Source organism: Thamnophis elegans, chromosome 1 (genome assembly GCF_009769535.1).
Source record: "Thamnophis elegans isolate rThaEle1 chromosome 1, rThaEle1.pri, whole genome shotgun sequence".
Lineage (NCBI taxonomy): Eukaryota > Metazoa > Chordata > Lepidosauria > Squamata > Colubridae > Thamnophis > Thamnophis elegans.
The window spans coordinates 34,007,922-34,026,494 of record NC_045541.1 but is presented as its reverse complement, the minus strand read 5'-3'; the positions used below and the strand labels follow the sequence as shown (position 1 = coordinate 34,026,494).

The 18,573-nt window shown below is 44.5% G+C and overlaps 1 protein-coding gene across 4 annotated transcripts in view; it reads left to right on the top strand.

Moving 5' to 3' along the window:
* UPP2 (uridine phosphorylase 2) overlaps positions 1–18,573 on the top strand; it is a 65,355-nt gene that overhangs the window by 17,625 nt on the left and 29,157 nt on the right. For all 4 annotated transcript variants that reach the window (XM_032211118.1, XM_032211110.1, XM_032211126.1 and 1 more), the window contains exons 4-5: positions 6,974–7,088; positions 9,868–10,077. In XM_032211118.1, the coding sequence (XP_032067009.1) occupies positions 6,974–7,088; positions 9,868–10,077 (325 nt within the window). The remainder of the gene's footprint in view (positions 1–6,973; positions 7,089–9,867; positions 10,078–18,573) is intronic.

Genomic DNA, 18,573 nt, shown 5'->3' with positions numbered 1-18,573 from the left:
GTCCCTTACAGTTACAGATTACAGCAATACCATGCCAAATGCCCTGCTTCCCATTAGTTAGCTATTTTATTGCCGTACCAAAATCCTTCAGACTTTCTTATACTTTCTGACATGTTCTTCATTCTACCCCGAAGATAATAATACTACTTTGTAGCTGCGATTCTTGTTCTCCATTTTATATGCTATTAGAAAACCTGTGACTCAGAGGTGTCAAACTTAAGGCCTGGGGGCCAGATCTGACCCACAGGGTGCATAGATCTGGCCCGCAGGCCTGCCTTGGAAACAGTGAAGGACCAACTTGTGGTGCCTCTGCCAGCGAAAACAGAACTCAGGAGAGCTTCATGTGACCCTCCCAAACTCCATGTTCACTGGCAGAGGGTTGCAGGAGGCCGTTCCAGGTGAAAACGGAGCTCGGGAGCCCGTTTTCGCTGGCAGAGCACTTGGGCCACCATAGTGTTGTTGAGCTGGCCATGCCCACCCGGCTATGCCCACCCTGGCCCTCTAAGGTCAAACACAATTGTGATGCGGCCCTCAATGAAATTTTGACACCCCTGCGCTAGGCTATCTTTCCTGAGATATTTCCTTACTTAAACAGAGGAACAGAATAAGTGGGAAGGGAGCAAACAAGGAGTGGGACCTTGAGGAACTTCCATCTTCCTACAAGCTTCCCCGTTGACATAGCTTATGGGCAGCTGGCAGGAAGCATTGGAAATCACCCCTCCTCCTCTTTGGCTAGGCAATGAAACTGCCTGTCACTGCTGAAGGGAGATGAAACGAAGGCAGATGTGGAGCACAAGGAAAACTTTATCCCTGCTTCCCATCCCCTTGTCTCTCTAAGAACCCCCTCCCTCCAGGAAAGAAGAGGATTCACCATTGATTCGCCGGCACATCCCAGCCAGCCCTACCTTACAAGCAGGCATCTGAATCGCTCTCTCATCCTTCTCTTGACACCCACTGTTTTTAAGAGGGTTCATCTTTTGACCTCTGTTCAAGCAGCCCCTTGCTTCTCACCTGTCCCGCCTTGCCCCAGCCAAGTGGGTGTAGGCATCCAAAAAAAGTAGGAAAGAAGGCTGGCATATCAGCTTCTTTCTTTGTGCCATGCAACCTATATATTTCTAGAAAGTGTAGCTCAGGGGTTGGTTGCTGCCAATTTTACTACGGGTTTGCAACCTGCGTGCAATGCACACATGCGCTGTTCGGTGTAAATTGTTTTTTGTGCATGTGCAGAACAATTTACAGTGAACTGCGCATGCGCAGTCACTAAAAACCAAAATGGCGGCAGCCCAGTGGCGGTGACGGAACTGGTTTGGGGGCGTGGCAGGCCTGGGTCACTGCCGGTTCTGCGACCCAGGCCTGAATTCCACTACCAGTTTGGCCAAACTGGGCCAAACTAAGAGCAACCCACCTCTGGTGTAGCCAGAAGGTGAAGTGGCATTGAAGCAGCCATAACTTCCCCAAATTTCATTCCACTGGAGTCATGGCATTCTGTATGTCAGTCCATCTGAATTACCTTGGTTCAATCACTATTGCCCTATATATCTACAAATTTCACCTAATTGAAGGTTACGGACAGACACAAGAGTTTTGGTAGGGCATAGATTGCTGTTCTTTATTCTCACAACCCACTTGGTCCTAATCTTTTTACAGACAGGCCTCACTTGCTGATTGCATGTTCAGTGACAGTTTGAAGTTACAACCGTGCTAAAAAAGAAGATTTACAACAGTTACTGTTGTGCGGTTGCAGTTATTGCAGCATCCCCACCAGAGGTGGGTTGCTCCCATTTTTACTACCAGTTCGCTTCGCACACATGTGTGCAGTTCAATGTAAATTGAACAATTTACAGTGAACTGAGGAGTGCACGCACTACTAAACAACATGCCGGCAAAGGCAGCAGCGACTGGGGAACCGGTTTGGGGGCGTGTCCATCCTGGGTCGCTGCTGGTTCTGCGACCCAGGCCAAAATACCACAACCAGTTTGGCCGAATTGGGCCAAACCGGTAGCAACCCATCTCTGATCCCCACTGTCATGTGATTGCAGTTTGGGCACTAGATAACCAGCATGTGTTTATGATGTCATAGCATCCCTGATATGCAATTGTCCTTTGTGACCTTCACTGGTTCCATTAGCAAAGAAGCTAGCAAGAAGTGCCAAGCCATGGTCAATGTGATGTCATTGTGCTTTGTTCCACAACCATGGTTAAAGTTGATATTGTAAGTTGGGCATGGTCACATGAGGTTTCACTTTACGACCGTGTCACTTAGCAGTGGAGGAGCCAGTTCCAGCTGTGGTCCATAAGTGAGAATCAGGACCCAGAGTGTTGGGGGCAATATGCTGACACTGTAAACCGTTTAGAGAGAGCTTAAAAGCACTGTGAAGCGGTATATAATTCTAAGTGCTATTGCTATTACCTGTATTTCCATCCTTCATTTATTCTATTCTTCTACACTAAGTTTCACTTTCTAATTTCTATTCTTTTCTCCTTGACTTCTTGGAATAACTCATGACTGTCATCTGTGGTCACCTGGATGTTTACAGCCCTGATCTGGAAGCTCTTTTTGACGTTATTTCTTTCAAGTACCGTATATTGCAGATATTACATATTTGCATGGAACCATGACTTGTTCAACTTGGTTTTATCCAATAAACCCCAATTGGCAGGTTTAGATTACATACCAAGCCACAAACAGTTATTTCAAAGCTACAGCTGGTGGTTCATGTCATATGCTAAGAAAAAACTCCAACTATACTGTTGCTTAGTGTGTGGTGGGAACCAGCTAAAAGAATAATTTTAATAATGCTGTGAAAAATGCAACATAATCCAAACCATATTTATTTTTTAAAAAAATCTCAGGAAGCTGTTAAGAAGAGCTCTGCTGGATTATATCAATTGTATCTTATCCAGCAACTGATGCTGCTTAGAAGACCTGGCCAGAACACAATACCTTTCTTACTCTTGTTATTTGGAAATGTCAGAAAAGGCAGACTATAGAATACAAAATAACAGCAGGAGACAAATGGTTGTCTAGTTTCTTCTTAAAAACCTCCAGTGATGAAGCGCCCACAACTTCTGGATTTAAGCCATCCTGCTGGTTAATTGTTCTCACTGTCAGAAAAATTATCCTTAGTTCTAGGTTGGTTCTCTCCTTGATACGTTTTCACCCATTGCTACTTCTCAGCAAACTTCCTCTAATGCTGGATGTTACATAATAATCTTCATAATTAGTGGCCATTGATTACTAGATCCTTTGTTAATGTTGTCTGAATCATTTTTAAAGGACTTTAAATTGGTGAGCATCAGAGGTGGTATTCAGCCAGTTCTGGCAGGTTCTGGAGAACCAGTAGTGGAAATTTTGAGTAGTTCAGAGAACTGGCAAATACCACCTCTGGCTGGCCTCGCCCCCATCTATTCACTGCCTCCTGAGTCCCAGCTTATCAGCTGGGTCTTCTTCTGTTGCCCTGCACAGGAGAACAGAGCTGGAAAGCAGGTTAGTGGGGTGGGGTGGAAATGGAGATTTTTTTCAGTATCCTTTCCCCAGAGTGGGGAGGGAATGGAGATTTTTCAGTATCCTTCCGCTGCCATGCCCAAGTCAAGCCAAGCCAAGCCAAGCTACGCCCACCAAGCCATGCCCATAGAACCAGTAGTAAAAAAAAATTGAATCCCACCACTGGTGAGCATGTTGTGTTTGTGTGCTTCTTGTTTATTTTTATAGGCAGTGTGAAGCATATTCATCTTGCCTATTGTCAATTCTCCACCATCACAAGTGTCCGGATGACTTCCAAATAACACAAATTACATAATTTGGCTTAACTATGATTTGAACTTACACTCTCTTCCCATTTTCTACAGAATGTTATTTTTACCAACTTTCTTATATGTGAGATTCTTTTGCTCTCCCAGGACCTGACATACCACAGCACAGCAAATCTGTACAAAACACTTTATTGCCGCACACACACCTTTCCCGGCAACAGCCTGTTGCTCTGGGTTAACTCTGCCTTTCTAGGCTTTGCAAGAGGATATTGCCACATAAATAGGACTTTAATACTCAGTCCCTTAATACTTATCTTTTAATATTCAGATCAAATCAATGTCTCAAAGTCTTTAAAGTAGCATACAACCTTTTGTCTTTTTCCAAACATTCTTGCACTAGTTGGGATGAGGTGCTGCTTCAGTGTGGTTGCTCCTTTTCTAGTTGCTGCCAAGCTCCAAGCAAAGGTCCAAGCTGGACTCCTACCAGGATATGCTGCTCACTATAACTTCGGTGCCCAACCTTGGCAACGTTAAGACTTCTGGACTTCAACTCCCAGAATTCCCCAGCTGGTCATGTGGGCTGGGGAATTCTGGGAGTTGACGTCCAGAAGTCTTAAAGTTGCCAAGGTTATACGCCCCTGCTCTAGCTTGTGATCCTCATAGTTGAAGGAAATTCATCTTGCCTGCTTGTACTAGCTGTCAATCTGCAGACATCACCTCCACTTCCTCATCTGTAGGCGCTTTACTTTCATCTTTCCTGCTTCACACACTTCTCTTTCCACTCTGCCTTAGCACTTGCTTTTGTGAGCTCAAAGGACTGGGTGGATGAGGACGCCTCTGGATGTCAGTCTATCCTGGAAAACACCAGGGTTTGGCTCAACATGATAGAAGTGCCGGGGAAGCATTTCTGCCTGGCTGTATCTGCTTTTCCAAAGCACAGGTACCAGTCCCAATTTCACTACCCTACATTAGGCAGCCTTATGTTCAGTGAAGCTTGCACCCTAGGAAATGGTGTAATTTAATAATCTTAAAATAGGTCAAAACTAAGGCTTAAATCATCCCAGTGACCCATTTCTTCCACGTTTGAAAACATTTTCAATTCTATCTTTATTCGCTTTAATAACTAATTTACGAGCAATTTTCCATTTTCTCCCTCCTTCACATACTCTTTGGGCGATTATTGCCAATCTAATGATTCAAGTATTCGAAATTGCCACTTCTTCTAATTTTTAATGCGCCAAAAATTGCCTTGGTTTGTTCTTGCTATTTCTATTAATTATTTTCCTGCTCTTCAAACACGTGGGATGTAACAGATGTTTAAGCCTTCGAAAGAAATTGCCTGCTTATATTTCTGGGAGAGAAAAGACCGTTAAGATTAATAGGCCAGAAACAAAAATCCAACTCGTAAGTCAAACAGGGTGCTTTGTTGCAGCATTGAAGACAAGCTGGATCAGATTCAAAGATGGTGATTTATACTACTCTCCTCTCTGAACCATATTATCTATCTTGGGTTACTACTGTATACTAACTTTGCAAAGCCTACATGTCCCCTTCTTAACAGAGGAGGTATGTATTTTTGTTCAAGACAGCAGTAATCCAGTCTATAAGGTCAAGATTTGTGCTTACAACCTATTGGACAGAGCAAAGATATTTTATGGAAAGTCTTGATGCTAATGAATGTTAGTGCTTTGTTACCATCTACAAGGAAAATCAGACTTCTCAAATTATATAGATCAGGGGTGTCAATTTGCGTCGTTATGGCGGCATCACATGATATATGAAAAAAATGAAATGGAAAAAAAAATATCACAACTTTTTCCCCTTTGCTAAACTGGGCGTGGGCGTGGCCAGAATGTGACATGAGTTTGACAGCCCTGATATAGATTGGTTCACTTCAGCTCAGAAGATTTCTGAGATGGCAATAGGGCCATTGCAGAGAATTATGAGGCCTGAAGTCTTGCATTTGTAAGGCACACCTATTGAAGAAAGGTGCATAACAACGCAACAAAGCATTCTTGAATCTTGTGTTAATTTAGGTGGCATGTAGAATGGCTACCGCTAGGTTCTGTTATATCTTTATATCCAGTATCTGTTATGTATTGAATGTATAGTTGGGTTAACTGTGCTAAAATGAAACTAACCTTTAGATGACCCTAACTATTAACTGTGCTAAAGTGAAACTAACCTTTAGATGCCCCCAACTGTTTTGGAGAAAATTAGAACATTTATATTTGGGCAGGTTTTTTCTAGTTCTATGATTGGTTAAGGCCCTGTGGGCGTAGAGTATAAATCACAGGCATTTGCCTGCAGTTATTCAGTTCCATTTTGAGTCAATAAATGCTGTTGCAACTATGCTGGTCTGATTCCTGCCTACTGAAGCCCACTACACAATAGCATCTATCTATCTATCTATCTATCTATCTATCTATCTATCTATCTATCTATCTATCTATCTATCTATCTATCTATCTATCGCTTTATACTATTATACTGTATATATATATATATATATATATATATATATATATATATATATATGTGTGTGTGTGTGTGTGTGTGTGTGTGTGTGTGTGTGTGTGTGTGTGTGTGTGTGTATTTAAAGTCACAACCCCTGGTATGCCCAAATATGGGAGGAAGATCACACTTCCATTCTCTGTCCTTCCGCTCGTCACAAGAGACCATCCAGACAGAAACCCAATATTTTTTACTGTTGCCTTTTTGTTACATTTGTTATATTTGTGCTGATACTAGTCTCCCTTTATTTATTTATTAGCACAAATATAACACATATATATATATATATATATTTAAAGTTATATATATATGTTGTATTTGTGCTGATAAATAATATATATAGTTATATAACATATATTTATCTTCTGCATATGGAATTCTGCTTTTTTCTATACCAACTCAATTCCTGCAGCTAAGCCATACTTTAATTATTAAAATTATGAATCAAGCCACTGTTGCTTAGCATTATATACAAACCAGGCCACATTTTAAAGCATCATAAATGAACTCCTATAATTTGATTTTAATACAGGTCTTAACTTGTGTTAAATCATGCCTCATACGTTTCCATTGTAGACTTTCATTGTGTACCAATATTTTGGATGTATTTTTCACGTTAGTTTTCTATGAGACACACTGAACAAGTTCAGATTGGTTTTGTTGAGAAAGTATCAAATTCTTACTTCTTTTTCTCATCTCCTAACAGCATGGGATGGGTATTCCCTCCATTTCTATCATGCTTCATGAACTAATCAAATTGCTACACCATGCAAAATGCTGTGATGTTACCATTATCCGCATCGGTACCTCAGGAGGATTAGGTAAGCAAAGAGTTTTGCTGCTGCCAGGCATAGGGGATGCAGATGAAAAACAGCTCAGAAAAGGTCAGATCTTGATGAGAATTTTGTAACATGTTTTAATATATATTTCAAGTCATCAAATTTCAGGCAGCAAAGGTCTACACAGAGAGATCACAAATGTGTATTTGGCTGAGATAACACCACTCTGAAAATATAGGGCTTGATGTCCTTTCTAAATTAAAGCCATTCAAAATAAATTTTCCTTGGAATCTACATAAGAACAGCACTAACTGAAACAAAGAAATATAATACTATACCGTAAAATAGTATTTTGCAATCGCATTCATGAAATGTTACATTCCTTTAAAATATGGACTACTCTTCATACTTCTTCAACTGCAAGCAGCCTATTAATTTTAATCAAAAGAAAAGCTGTATGTGCTTTGAGGAAGTCAGCATTGTCTGAAGATGCTTCCATGGTCATGACTGCCTGCATGACTCTATGTCAAGGTACACCAAACACTGTTACTTTCCCACTGAAGTGGTACCTATTTATCTACTTGCGTTTGCATGCTTTTGAAATGCTAGGTAGGCAGGAGCTGGGGCAAGAACAGGAGCTCACACAGTCACACAGGGTTTGGGTCTCAAACTGCCAACCTTCTGGTTGACAAGCCCAGCATTTTAACTGCTAGGCCACTGTGCCTCTTCATACATACTGTACATACAAACACACACACATACATACATACATACGTACATACATACATACATACATACAGACTTATAAAACATATCTTTAGACTGGATGTGAACTGAATCCTGAGTTTAACAGTCACTTTGCAGGGTGAAATGTGTAGCATATAGCAATAGCACTTATATACCGCTTCACAGTGCTTTATAGCACTCTCTAAGCCAGTGGTCCCCAATCTTTGTGGCTTGGCAGCCCAGCTGGGCATGGGGATAAGGCAACCGGGCCATGTAGTGGTGGGCCAGTGGATCTGTGCATGCAGTTCCACTTATGTGTATGCCAATCTGCTGCTTGTACAAGTGGAGCTGCGTGCACATGTGAGCCAGATCACCACTCACACGATCTGGTTCCAAATAGGCCAAAGCCCACATGTGGATTGGGGAATGGGGGTAGGGACCCCTGCTCTAAGCAATTTATAAAATCAGCCTATTGCCCCCAACAATCTGGGTCCTCATTTTACCCACCTCGGAAGGATGGAAGGCTGAATTAACCTTGACGCGTTAAGACTTAAACAAATGCTGGCAGTCGGTCGTCGGCGATCAGCAGAATTAGCCTGCAATCCCACTGTGCTACCATGGCTCATATAAATTTAATAAGTAACTAAATAAAATGGAATGTAATCAAAATTTAAAACGGACTTTAGTTGATAGAATATGCATCGCCCTCATTCACCCTGAGTCATGGGGGGAGGGTAGGTTTCTGTGTTTTGAGAAGTTCAAAACCTAGATTTCTTTGGAGCTAACCTACTGTAAGTATCCCAACTAACTCCCTATGTGTTTTACTAATTACTTACCTTTCAATTAAGTGTCCACTCAGCTATCTATGATTAAGACTTCCGTTTTTGCATTTGTTTTACTATGTCTGTGTCGCCACCAGGTTTGACCAGGACATAAGTAGGGGGAATTATTTATTTCTATGGAGCATGTTTTAATTATTTGCTCCAGCAAAATAGCCAGATATTGAGAAGAAAAGTATCACCCACTAAATTACCTTCATGTCAACTGAGAATAGTGAAAAATTGCTGATGGCTGACTAATTGAGCCATGAAAATCTTACGCAGTTAGCCCAATCTTCTTGAAATAAGTGACTGATGGAGAGGAACTTTGGATCAGCCAGGTCAGGCAGACAGAGCCAATAACTTATTATCTTGTGTCAGCTCCATCTTTCTCTAAATGGAAATCTGCTATATTCAGATTTCTAGGAAGCTAAAGGCATTGTAAAGGGTTGAGTCAAACTCAATGATGGTGACTCCATGGACTCCATATGTTCCTTTCTTTGGCTATTATACGGACATTGCTCCTCATTGCCTTTTAGGATGGTTTTTCAATTTCTTAGTCCGGTCTAGAGCCTTAAGATTTCTTAGTAATCTCCTACTTCATGTACTATCTAACCATGCTTACTTTTGAGGCTGGGATGGTTGCTCCAAAAATAGGTCTGCGCATGCACAAAACGTTAAAAAAAGAAAAAAAACATTAAATTTGTGCAATTACACTTGTTCTATGCATGTGCAGAACCGAAAATCAATATGGCGGCCTCATAGGAGAACCGGTTCGGGGGCATGACAGGTCTGGGTCACTGCCGGTTCCAGTGACCCAGGCCGCCAAACCACTACTGGTTTGGCCGAACCGGTAGGAACCCACCTCTGCTTTGAGGGATAGCCAAGATCAACTAAAGCAGTGGTTCCCAACCTTTTTGGCACCAGGGAACGGTTTTGTGGAAGACAAATTTTCCACACATCGGGGGCAGGAGGAGAAGGAACGTGCAACCTAGATCCCTAACATGAACAGTTTCTAGTTTCTAGCTCCTATGAGTATCTAATGCTTGATGATCTGAGGTGGAGCTGAGGCAGTAATGCTAATGCTGGGAGTGGATGCAAATATAGATGTAGTTTCACTCACTCATCCACTAGTCACCTCCAGATGTGCTGGTCCATGGCCCGGGGGTGGGGACCTCTAAGCTAAGGGATGCCATCTACTGTAAGAGGTTCTAATATCTACTGGGCCATAGTTACCATTTCATATTTCTTCATCACCATGTATTTTCAATTTCTAGGGGTTGAGCCTGGCTCTGTGGTAATAACAGATGTGGCAGTGGATTCCTTTTTCAAGCCCCAGTTTGAGCAAGTGATCCTAGACCGTGTGGTGACACGAAGCACAGAGCTTGACCAAGACTTGGCTTCTGAGTTACTTGAATGCAGCAGAGGGATTAAGGACTTCCCAGCACTAATGGGCCATACAATGTGCACGTATGATTTTTATGAGGGTAAGCATGTTTTTAAGTGGCTATGGAGATGCTCAATTATCCAGGTCGGGGTTGTCCCAAAAGTGCTTTTCAAAAGGCAACTGGACTTCCTTGGTTTTTTTCCCTTGAAAATGTTTCGCTTCTCCTCCAAGAAGCTGAAACTGAAGCTTCTTGGATGAGAAGCGAAATATTTTCAAGGAAGAAAACAGGAAAGTCCAGTTGCCCAAGCATCCTCGTGACATATTTTTAATTTAAAATTTAAAATATAAAAACTTTATAGTATCTAGCTAGGTTGGTGAAAACAAATGTGATAGTGAACATGATCTCTGTTTCCTTAATGAATTTGAAATCAATAAATATGCTTATCAGTTCTGCTGTCAGGAGGATTTTATGGGACTCCTTATTTCCAGAAACATTGCTCTTGACCTCTCTCACAATCATGTCCTCATATGGTGACCTTTTATGAAGCTCCAAGATGTGTTTCAATCACCGCAATTATTTCCAAATATGCAGGCCACACTGATACATTTTATTTTTATTATTTTTAAGGGGTGCTAATCTCACATTCATTATATTGGGTGGCCAAATATCTTCACCCAGTTATATAACAGCACAAAACTTTTAATTAGATACATTGTTTTATTATCCTATTGATTTTTCCTCCTTTCCCAGTAACAAACTGTTGTATCAAACTATCTTTCCTTTTTTACTGTAAAGGCTGATCAAAGACCGTAGTAAAGATACTTGATTTTAATTTGTTGCTAAAAGCTCTTCCCATATCTACAGTACTCAGAACTAAATTCAATGGAACTTGCTTCCAGATAAGTAAAAATATTGATTGCAATCATTTTACCAGGAATAAGCATGATTAAGCATAATCTTAACTTTCCTAATCCATTTAGCTCCATCATTAGCGGTAATTATCCCACTAATATTATATTAGACCCCATTTTTAGTGGTCTATCTTCAGTTCCTTTTAAAAATAAGCTTTTGTTAATTTTGAGGGCAGTAAAATGGTAGCATAAATCTTTTGTTTTATAGGTTTTGTTAATAAATATAGAGCCAATAAATAAAAATGCAACTCTGCATCAATACTTTGGTTCTCTTTTAATTATATGTCTTGTCATTTTAAAGACCACTATAACAATTAAACTTTAGTTTAGTTTCACCCTATGGAGTTTCACTGATAAACAACAAGACAAGTTATTAGGAACACTTACCATACCAAAAAAGAAAACAAAAAACAAACAGAATTATTATTTCATTTCTTGACTAAAAACCTAAAATAGTCACTACAAAAGTAGATAATAAAGTCGTAAGAGAGAAGTGGAACTTTTCCCCAAAAAAATTTCAGAGCTAAGTCACCTGAGATATCTGTCACATTTATCCACTTTTCTATCAAGGAAATTACTTCAGCAACAGCAAAGCGCTAGATCTAAAGATATTGCAGAATTGGACCTTTAAACTAATTTAATTTAATTAACCACTTTTGTATGCCGCCCAATCCCGAAGGACTCCGGGTGGCTTACAAAAATAAAGAGAAAAAAAAAGACACATAACGAACACATCACAAAAGAAAACTAGTGGTGGGATCCTGCCAATTTAACAACCAGTTCAGTGATCGCGCCCTCTGCGTGCATGCACAGTTTTTAAAAAACTTAGCGTCCACATTACTTTCTGGGAGTAACACAGCTGATGTGCCGCGTGAATCAGCTGAGAGGATATAGGTAATTAAAGCGCAGGGGCGGGTGGGCCCACCTGATTGTTAGAGTGAACTGGTTTGCTCCCAGCTGATCGTCGGAGCTACTGGTTCGCCCGAATCAGTCCGAACATGCTGAATCCCACCCCTGCTTCTAACATCCCTCAGTACTGAACAATTATAGCAGCACTATTGAGAATGGTGGCCTAAGGGCTGTCCTCTAATAAGTGAAGAGGCCAGACCTCTCCTCTCCACAAATGGATGGGCAAAATAAAAACTAAATTTGATGCACTTAGAGTATTTAATTCAACACAGTTAATATGTTTCCTGTGTATTCAATGATTTTCCCTTCCATCACATTGATTATGTGCCATCTCGTTTTTGTCAACTGTTACAGTATCACATAGATTGATTGATTGATTTAACCACTATGGAGTGAGAAACCACATAGCTAGTTCGATCCATGACAATTGGTCCCTAGCCTGGTATTTCATACCTTCCAATGGTGTATTTAACACCACTATACCAGAGTCCACCCACCTTGTTGTCAGTTGTCTTCTCCTCCTTCCTTTCCTTCCTTCCTTCCTTCCTTCCTTCCTTCCTTCCTTCCTTCCATCCTTCCGCCTTTCCCAGCATTAGAACTTTAGACTTTCTGTAGAGAGCTTGGTGTTCAAATAACGTGTCTGAAATAAAATAACTTCAGCCTGTCATTTGTGCCTCAAGTGAGAACTCTGGGTTTATTTGTTTTGATATGTTTATTTTCTCTCTCTCTTTGCTTGGTGTTGGGATATTCTCAGGAGTCTTCTCCAACACCAAAGTAAAAAAAAATACTTTCCCTAGCCTGCTTCTTCAAAGTCTAACTTTTACTGCCGTCATATATTAAATAGTGTTATTTAGTGGCAACTTTGCAAGTCTCCCAATGAGATGAACCAAATGCTTTCTGGGCTGCAGGAGTGAAGGCAGGGCACTTTTGTTTCAGATGCCAAGCAAACTCCCTTTTTTTGATCTCAGGGTTTTTAAATTCCTCAAATGATTTTTTTTTAAAAAAATAGAATGTTTCCTGTTTATCCTAGGGACCGATGCCTAGTATTCTTGCTATATTTTTAATTCACTGCAAACTGGAGAAAGAAAGAAGATGCTTATTAATCCATCTTCCCATCTCCTTTATGACATTTAAGAAAATCTAAACCGCTTCTGGTTTGTATCCTCAACAACATGTGCCAGTTCATTGACTAAAAGATGCAAGCATTTCATTATTAAACAGTTAAAATAAAAGAGTCCCCAGTCAATCATCATATCATCATGTTAGCAGCTGGATTACATTCCAGCTACCTCCTGTGACAGGATTATAGCTTCCAAAATTACCTTCCCCTAAAAAAATGTCAAGAAGTCTGGCATTTACATAAGTACCCATTAGTGCCTCTTGCTACCCCAGGACCTTTTCTCTGGAGACAATTAAGTGCTGTTTGCAAAGTGGATAAAACAGAAGAAACTGAGAGAAGTCATCAACTCTGGAGTCTCTGGAAACCTTTGGCTGGCCAGATCCGAGTTTGGGCCACCTCTTTATGAAAGCCAGTTCAGAGGCTTCACGTACAGAAACAAAATTGCAGTGGGAAAGCTTGTCCAGGTTGGTTCTGCTGCAGGCAGTGGTGGGTTACGACTGGTACGCCCCGGTACGGGCGTACCAGAACCTGTCAGAGCGCCGGGCACCATTCTGATACGGTGCTCTGGAGGGTCCACCCGCCTGCCCACCGCCCTTACCTGTATTTGAGCTCTTCGGGGCTTCCACGCACGGAGCGTATGCGCCTATGTGATGCTCCGCTGAGCAGCTGGAGCATCACAGAGTCGTCATGGAGCATCTCAGATGGTAAGTTCATGTGGTGGACACCAGGCCCCATTGCAATGTATCGGTTGCACCGGGATCCGGAACACACCACTGGCTGCAGGGGTAGTATTTTAGTATTTAGTATTTATTAGACATTTATAGGCCACCCTTTTCCCTGAGGGGACTCAGGGCGGCTTACAATCAAAAAGGAAAGGGAGTGTAGGACAATACAAAAAGAGATGTGCACAAAAGTAAATTAAACAGTAAAACTCAACATTCACTCAGCATTCGGGAGGGGCAAAAATAAACTTATCCCCAGGCCTGACGGGCTAGCCAGTTCTTGAGGGCTGTGCGGAAGGCCTGGACGGTGGTGAGGGTACGAATCTCCACGGGGAGATTGTTCCATAGTGTCGGAGCCGCAACAGAGAAGGCTCTCCTCCGAGTAGTCGCCAGTCGGCACTGACTGGCGGATGGAATACGGAGGAGGCCAACTCTATGCGATCTGATGGGACGCAGGGAGGTAATTGGCAGAAGGCGGTCTCTCAAATAGCCAGATCCACTACCATGGAGCGTTTTATAGGTGGTGAGTAGGACCTTGAAGTGCACCCGGAGACCGACAGGTAGCCAGTGCAGCTCACAGAGGATCGGTGTTATGTGGGCGAACCGTGGTGCGCCCACGATCACTCGCGCGGCCGCATTCTGGACTAGCTGAAGTCTCCGGATGCTCTTCAAGGGCAGCCCCATGTAGAGCACATTACAGTATTCCAGCCTAGAGATCACAAGGGCTCGAGTGACTGTTGTGAGGGCCTCCCGATTCAGGTAGGGACGCAACTGGCGCACCAGGCGAACCTGGGCAAATGCCCCCCTGGTCACAGCTGAGAGATGGTGGTCAAAAGTCAGCTGTGGGTCCAGGAGGACTCCCAAGTTGAGGGCCCTTTCTGAGGGGTGTAAATTTTGTCCCCCCAGCCTGAGTGATGGTATGTTGGTCAAATTTTTGGGAGGGAAACACAACAGCCACTCGGTCTTGTCTGGGTTGAGTATCAGCTTGTTTGCTCTCATCCAGTCTTTAACGGCTTCTAGACCCCGGTTCATCACGTCCACCGCTTCATTGAGTTGACACGGGGCGGACAGATACAACTGTGTATCGTCCGCATATTGGTGGTATTTTATCCCGTGCCTTCGGATGATCTCGCCCAGCGGTTTCAGGTAAATATTAAATAGTAGGGGGGATAGGACCGACCCCTGCGGCACCCCATAAGTTAGGGGCCTCAGGGACGATCTCTGCCCCCCCACCAACACCGACTGCGACCTGTCCGAGAGATAGGAGGAGAACCACTGCAAAACAGTGCCGCCCACCCCTATCTCCCGCAGTCGTCGCAGAAGGATACCATGGTCGATGGTATCGAAAGCCGCTGAGAGGTCCAGAAGAACTAGGATGGAAGCATGGCCTCCATCCCTAGCTCTCCAGAGATCATCGGTCAATGCGACCAAAGCGGTTTCTGTGCTGTAACCGGGTCTGAAGCCAGACTGGAAGGGGTCAAGATAGTTAGCTTCCTCCAAGGTAGGCTGAAGCTGGAGAGCCACCACCTTCTCAACAACCTTCCCTACAAAGGGGAGGTTGGAGACTGGACGATAGTTATTAAGAACAGCTGGATCCAAGGACGGTTTCTTCAGGAGGGGTCTTACCACCGCTGTCTTGAACGCGGTGGGAAAGTACCCCTCCCGAAGAGAGGCGGTAACAACCGCCTGGATCCAGCCTCGTGTCACCTCACTGCTGTTGGCAACCAGCCAGGAGGGACACGGGTCCAGTATGCAGGTGGAGGCACTCACAGCTCGCATAGCCTTGTCCACATCCCCAGAGGCAACTTCCTGAAACTCAACCCAGAGATGGTTTGCCAAGTCTTCTCCTTGTGTCTCGGCTGGATCTACTGGGGTGGAGTCCAGGTCCGCTCGAAACTGGGCAACTTTGTCCGCCAAGAACTGGACATACTCCTCAGCCTTACCCTGTAGGGAGTCCCCCGTCTCCCTCCTATTTAGGAGGGAGCGGGTTATCCTAAACAGGGCGGCTGGGCGGGACTCGGCGGACGCTACCAAGGAGGCAATATATGTTCTTTTTGCTGTTCTTAAGGTCCGAATATACTCCTTGGTGCATGCTGTTAAAAGTGCCCGTTTCGACTCGGACCTATCGGACCTCCACGAGTGCTCTAGGCGTCTCCTCCGGCGCTTTACCTCCCGGAGCTCCTCAGTGAACCAAGGAGGCCTCCGGGGGCCACTGACCCGGAGGGGCCGTAGCGGCGCAATCCGGTCTAGAGACTCCGAAGCTGCCGAGTGCCAGGCAGCGACGAGGGTCTCCGCCGAACTGTGGGCGAGGGTATCAGGAATAACCCCAAGCTCCGTCTGGAACCTAACAGGATCCATCAGTCGCTTGGGGCGGAACCAGCTGGTCGGTTCCTCCTCCCTACGGTGGGGGTTTGGCCTCCGGAAGTCTAGCCTCAGTAGGTAGTGGTCTGACCACGACAGGGGTATGATCTCATTACCCCTCAGACCAAGATCGTAACTCCACTGCTCCGAGAGGAATACGAGGTCGAGCGTGTGACCCGCTGAGTGAGTTGGGCCTCGGATTACTTGAGTCAAGCCCATGGCTGTCATGGAAGCCATGAACTCCTGCGCTCCATCAGAGTGTTCACCGAGCGAAGGCAAGTTGAAGTCCCCCAGAACTATAAGTCTAGGGAACTCAACTGCTAGCTCGGCTACTGACTCGAGGAGCGAGGGGAGGGCTGCTGCAATGCAGTTGGGAGGCAGGTACGTAAGCAGCAGACCCACTTGACCCTTGAGGTCCAGCTTCACCAGCAGGGACTCACACCCGACAAGCTCCGGAGCAGGGATCCTACGAGGTACTAAAGACTCCCGGACTACAATAGCCACACCGCCACCCCTTCCCTGGGCTCTCGGCTGGTGTAGCACCTGAAATCCAGCTGGGCACATCTCAACGAGGGGGACTCCTCCCTCCGTGCCCAGCCATGTTTCAGTAATACATGCCAGGTCTGCGCCCTCATCAGTTATCAAGTCCCGGATGAGGGGGGCCTTATGAACGACAGACCTGGCATTTAGCGACAGCAGCCTGAGACCAGGGTCCTGAGTACTCGCGCCATCTGACCTTGGAGTGGGACTCCTAGGGCCGGAAGGAGGGATCTCTATGACACAGCGAGCCCTCCTTCCCCGATGATGGCCTGCCCTAAAGTCCCCACCATATCTGCCTCTCCCTGTTATGACCGCAATGCTCCGACCCTCTCCCGTGGATATAGCCCCCCCAACCACCCCGGTGGCCCCCGCATACCCCGCCAGGTCCTCCGAATCACTCATACCCAAACTCTCACACAAACAGTCCTCACTGAAAAAGTTAAAAACACCAATACAACTATATAATAATAAAAAGTGAGATCATTCATATCATCTCAAGCAATCCCATGCACTCAACATACCGATTAAAAGAAATATAGGAAAAAGTCGCGCAGGCTCACAGCGTCTGTGTTAAGTTCGTAATAGTCCGGAGGTGCCTTCCACCTCTCCTGAGGAGGGTAGCACCTTAATGGGAGCTCCGCTAAGGAGACCAATATCGTCCAAGGGGGGGGAGGATAGGGGACAAGGTGGATCTGGGCAGCAGCTGTAACAGGGGGAGTCAAGAGGCTAACCATAGTGAAGAAAGTCTGATGGTTAAGTTCAATTCCAGCCATCCCCTTGATGTTATTTCCAGGTTAAGTCCTAGGGTGGGGAAAGAATATCTGTCTCTGATGGAAAAAGACAGGGGGGAGATGTTCTAATCACCAATCGCACTCTCCTTCAATTCCGTCCCCTCGAGCAGTTTCCTCCCTCACCAGTTCTCTTCTTTTGGTTACGACGTAAAGGCAGAGTAGGTCTGAATATCAGCAGCAGCAGCGAGAGCCGGAAGGCCAATCATGATGGTCAAAGGCCCAATATGCAGAAGTCAGTTCACAACAAGAGTCGTACCAATCGTACCAGCCCCCTTAGTAGTCTAAGCCCAAGGTTGAAAAAAGCTTCGTCCAAGGTGGAAGGAGGGGGGGGTGCCCTATTCAGCAGCTGGGCCCCGGCGTTCTCAAAGGGGCCTCAGCAAACCAGAGAGTCATCGGGCCAGCAGAGACATAATGATGGTTGTAGTAGTCGGGGCGGTAATCGTAGCTGAGTCAGGCTCCCCCCAAAAGCAGCTGGGCCGTACGGTCTTCCAAGCCGCTAAGCCGCTAAGCCGCTAAGCCGTGGCGGTCTCACAGCCAGCGGGCCAGCGAGCCAACAGACAGCAGTGGTTGCGGCAGCCAGCAATAATCGGGGGAAGATCAGAGCTCCCCTAGCAGCTCGGCCGCAGAGTCTTGTAACAGCTGAGCCGCGGCATTCTCAAGCCGCGGCGTTCTCGAGCCGGCGTCGGCAAGCCAGCGGCACAGCGTCGGTTGTGGTTGCGGTAGGGTAAAAAAAAAAAAACAAGAGATACAAAGAGACCAGCAACTGGTTTAAAGCAGTAATTAAAGAGACTGATTTGCAAAATATGTTCATTCCATAAGGAAATCTTTATCACACTCAAAGACACAGATTTCTAGGCTGTTCAATTTAGGATTAATCAGACTGGTTTAGAGAAATATTGGTTATGTTTGGAATTGAGTTTTCCTCTTCCATCCAGATGTTCCCTCCTTCCTTCTCTGTGGGGTAAAATGATGCAAATAACATACAGAGAGAGACTGGCCAACAGTTGGTGTTTGGGGTGCTCAAAAGTTGGACACTCTAGTAAGAAGAAACAAAATTAAATGAAAATTAAATATCACCAACAAAAGCACCAATTACCCTAGGCATGCTAGCTAAGTAGCACTTATCTAAAGGGAAAACAGTTAGGGTTAGTGGTGGGATTTAATTTTTTTTACCACCAGTTCTGTGTGTGTGGCTTGGTGGGCGTGGCTTGGTGGGCATGGCTTGGTGGGCATGGCAGGGA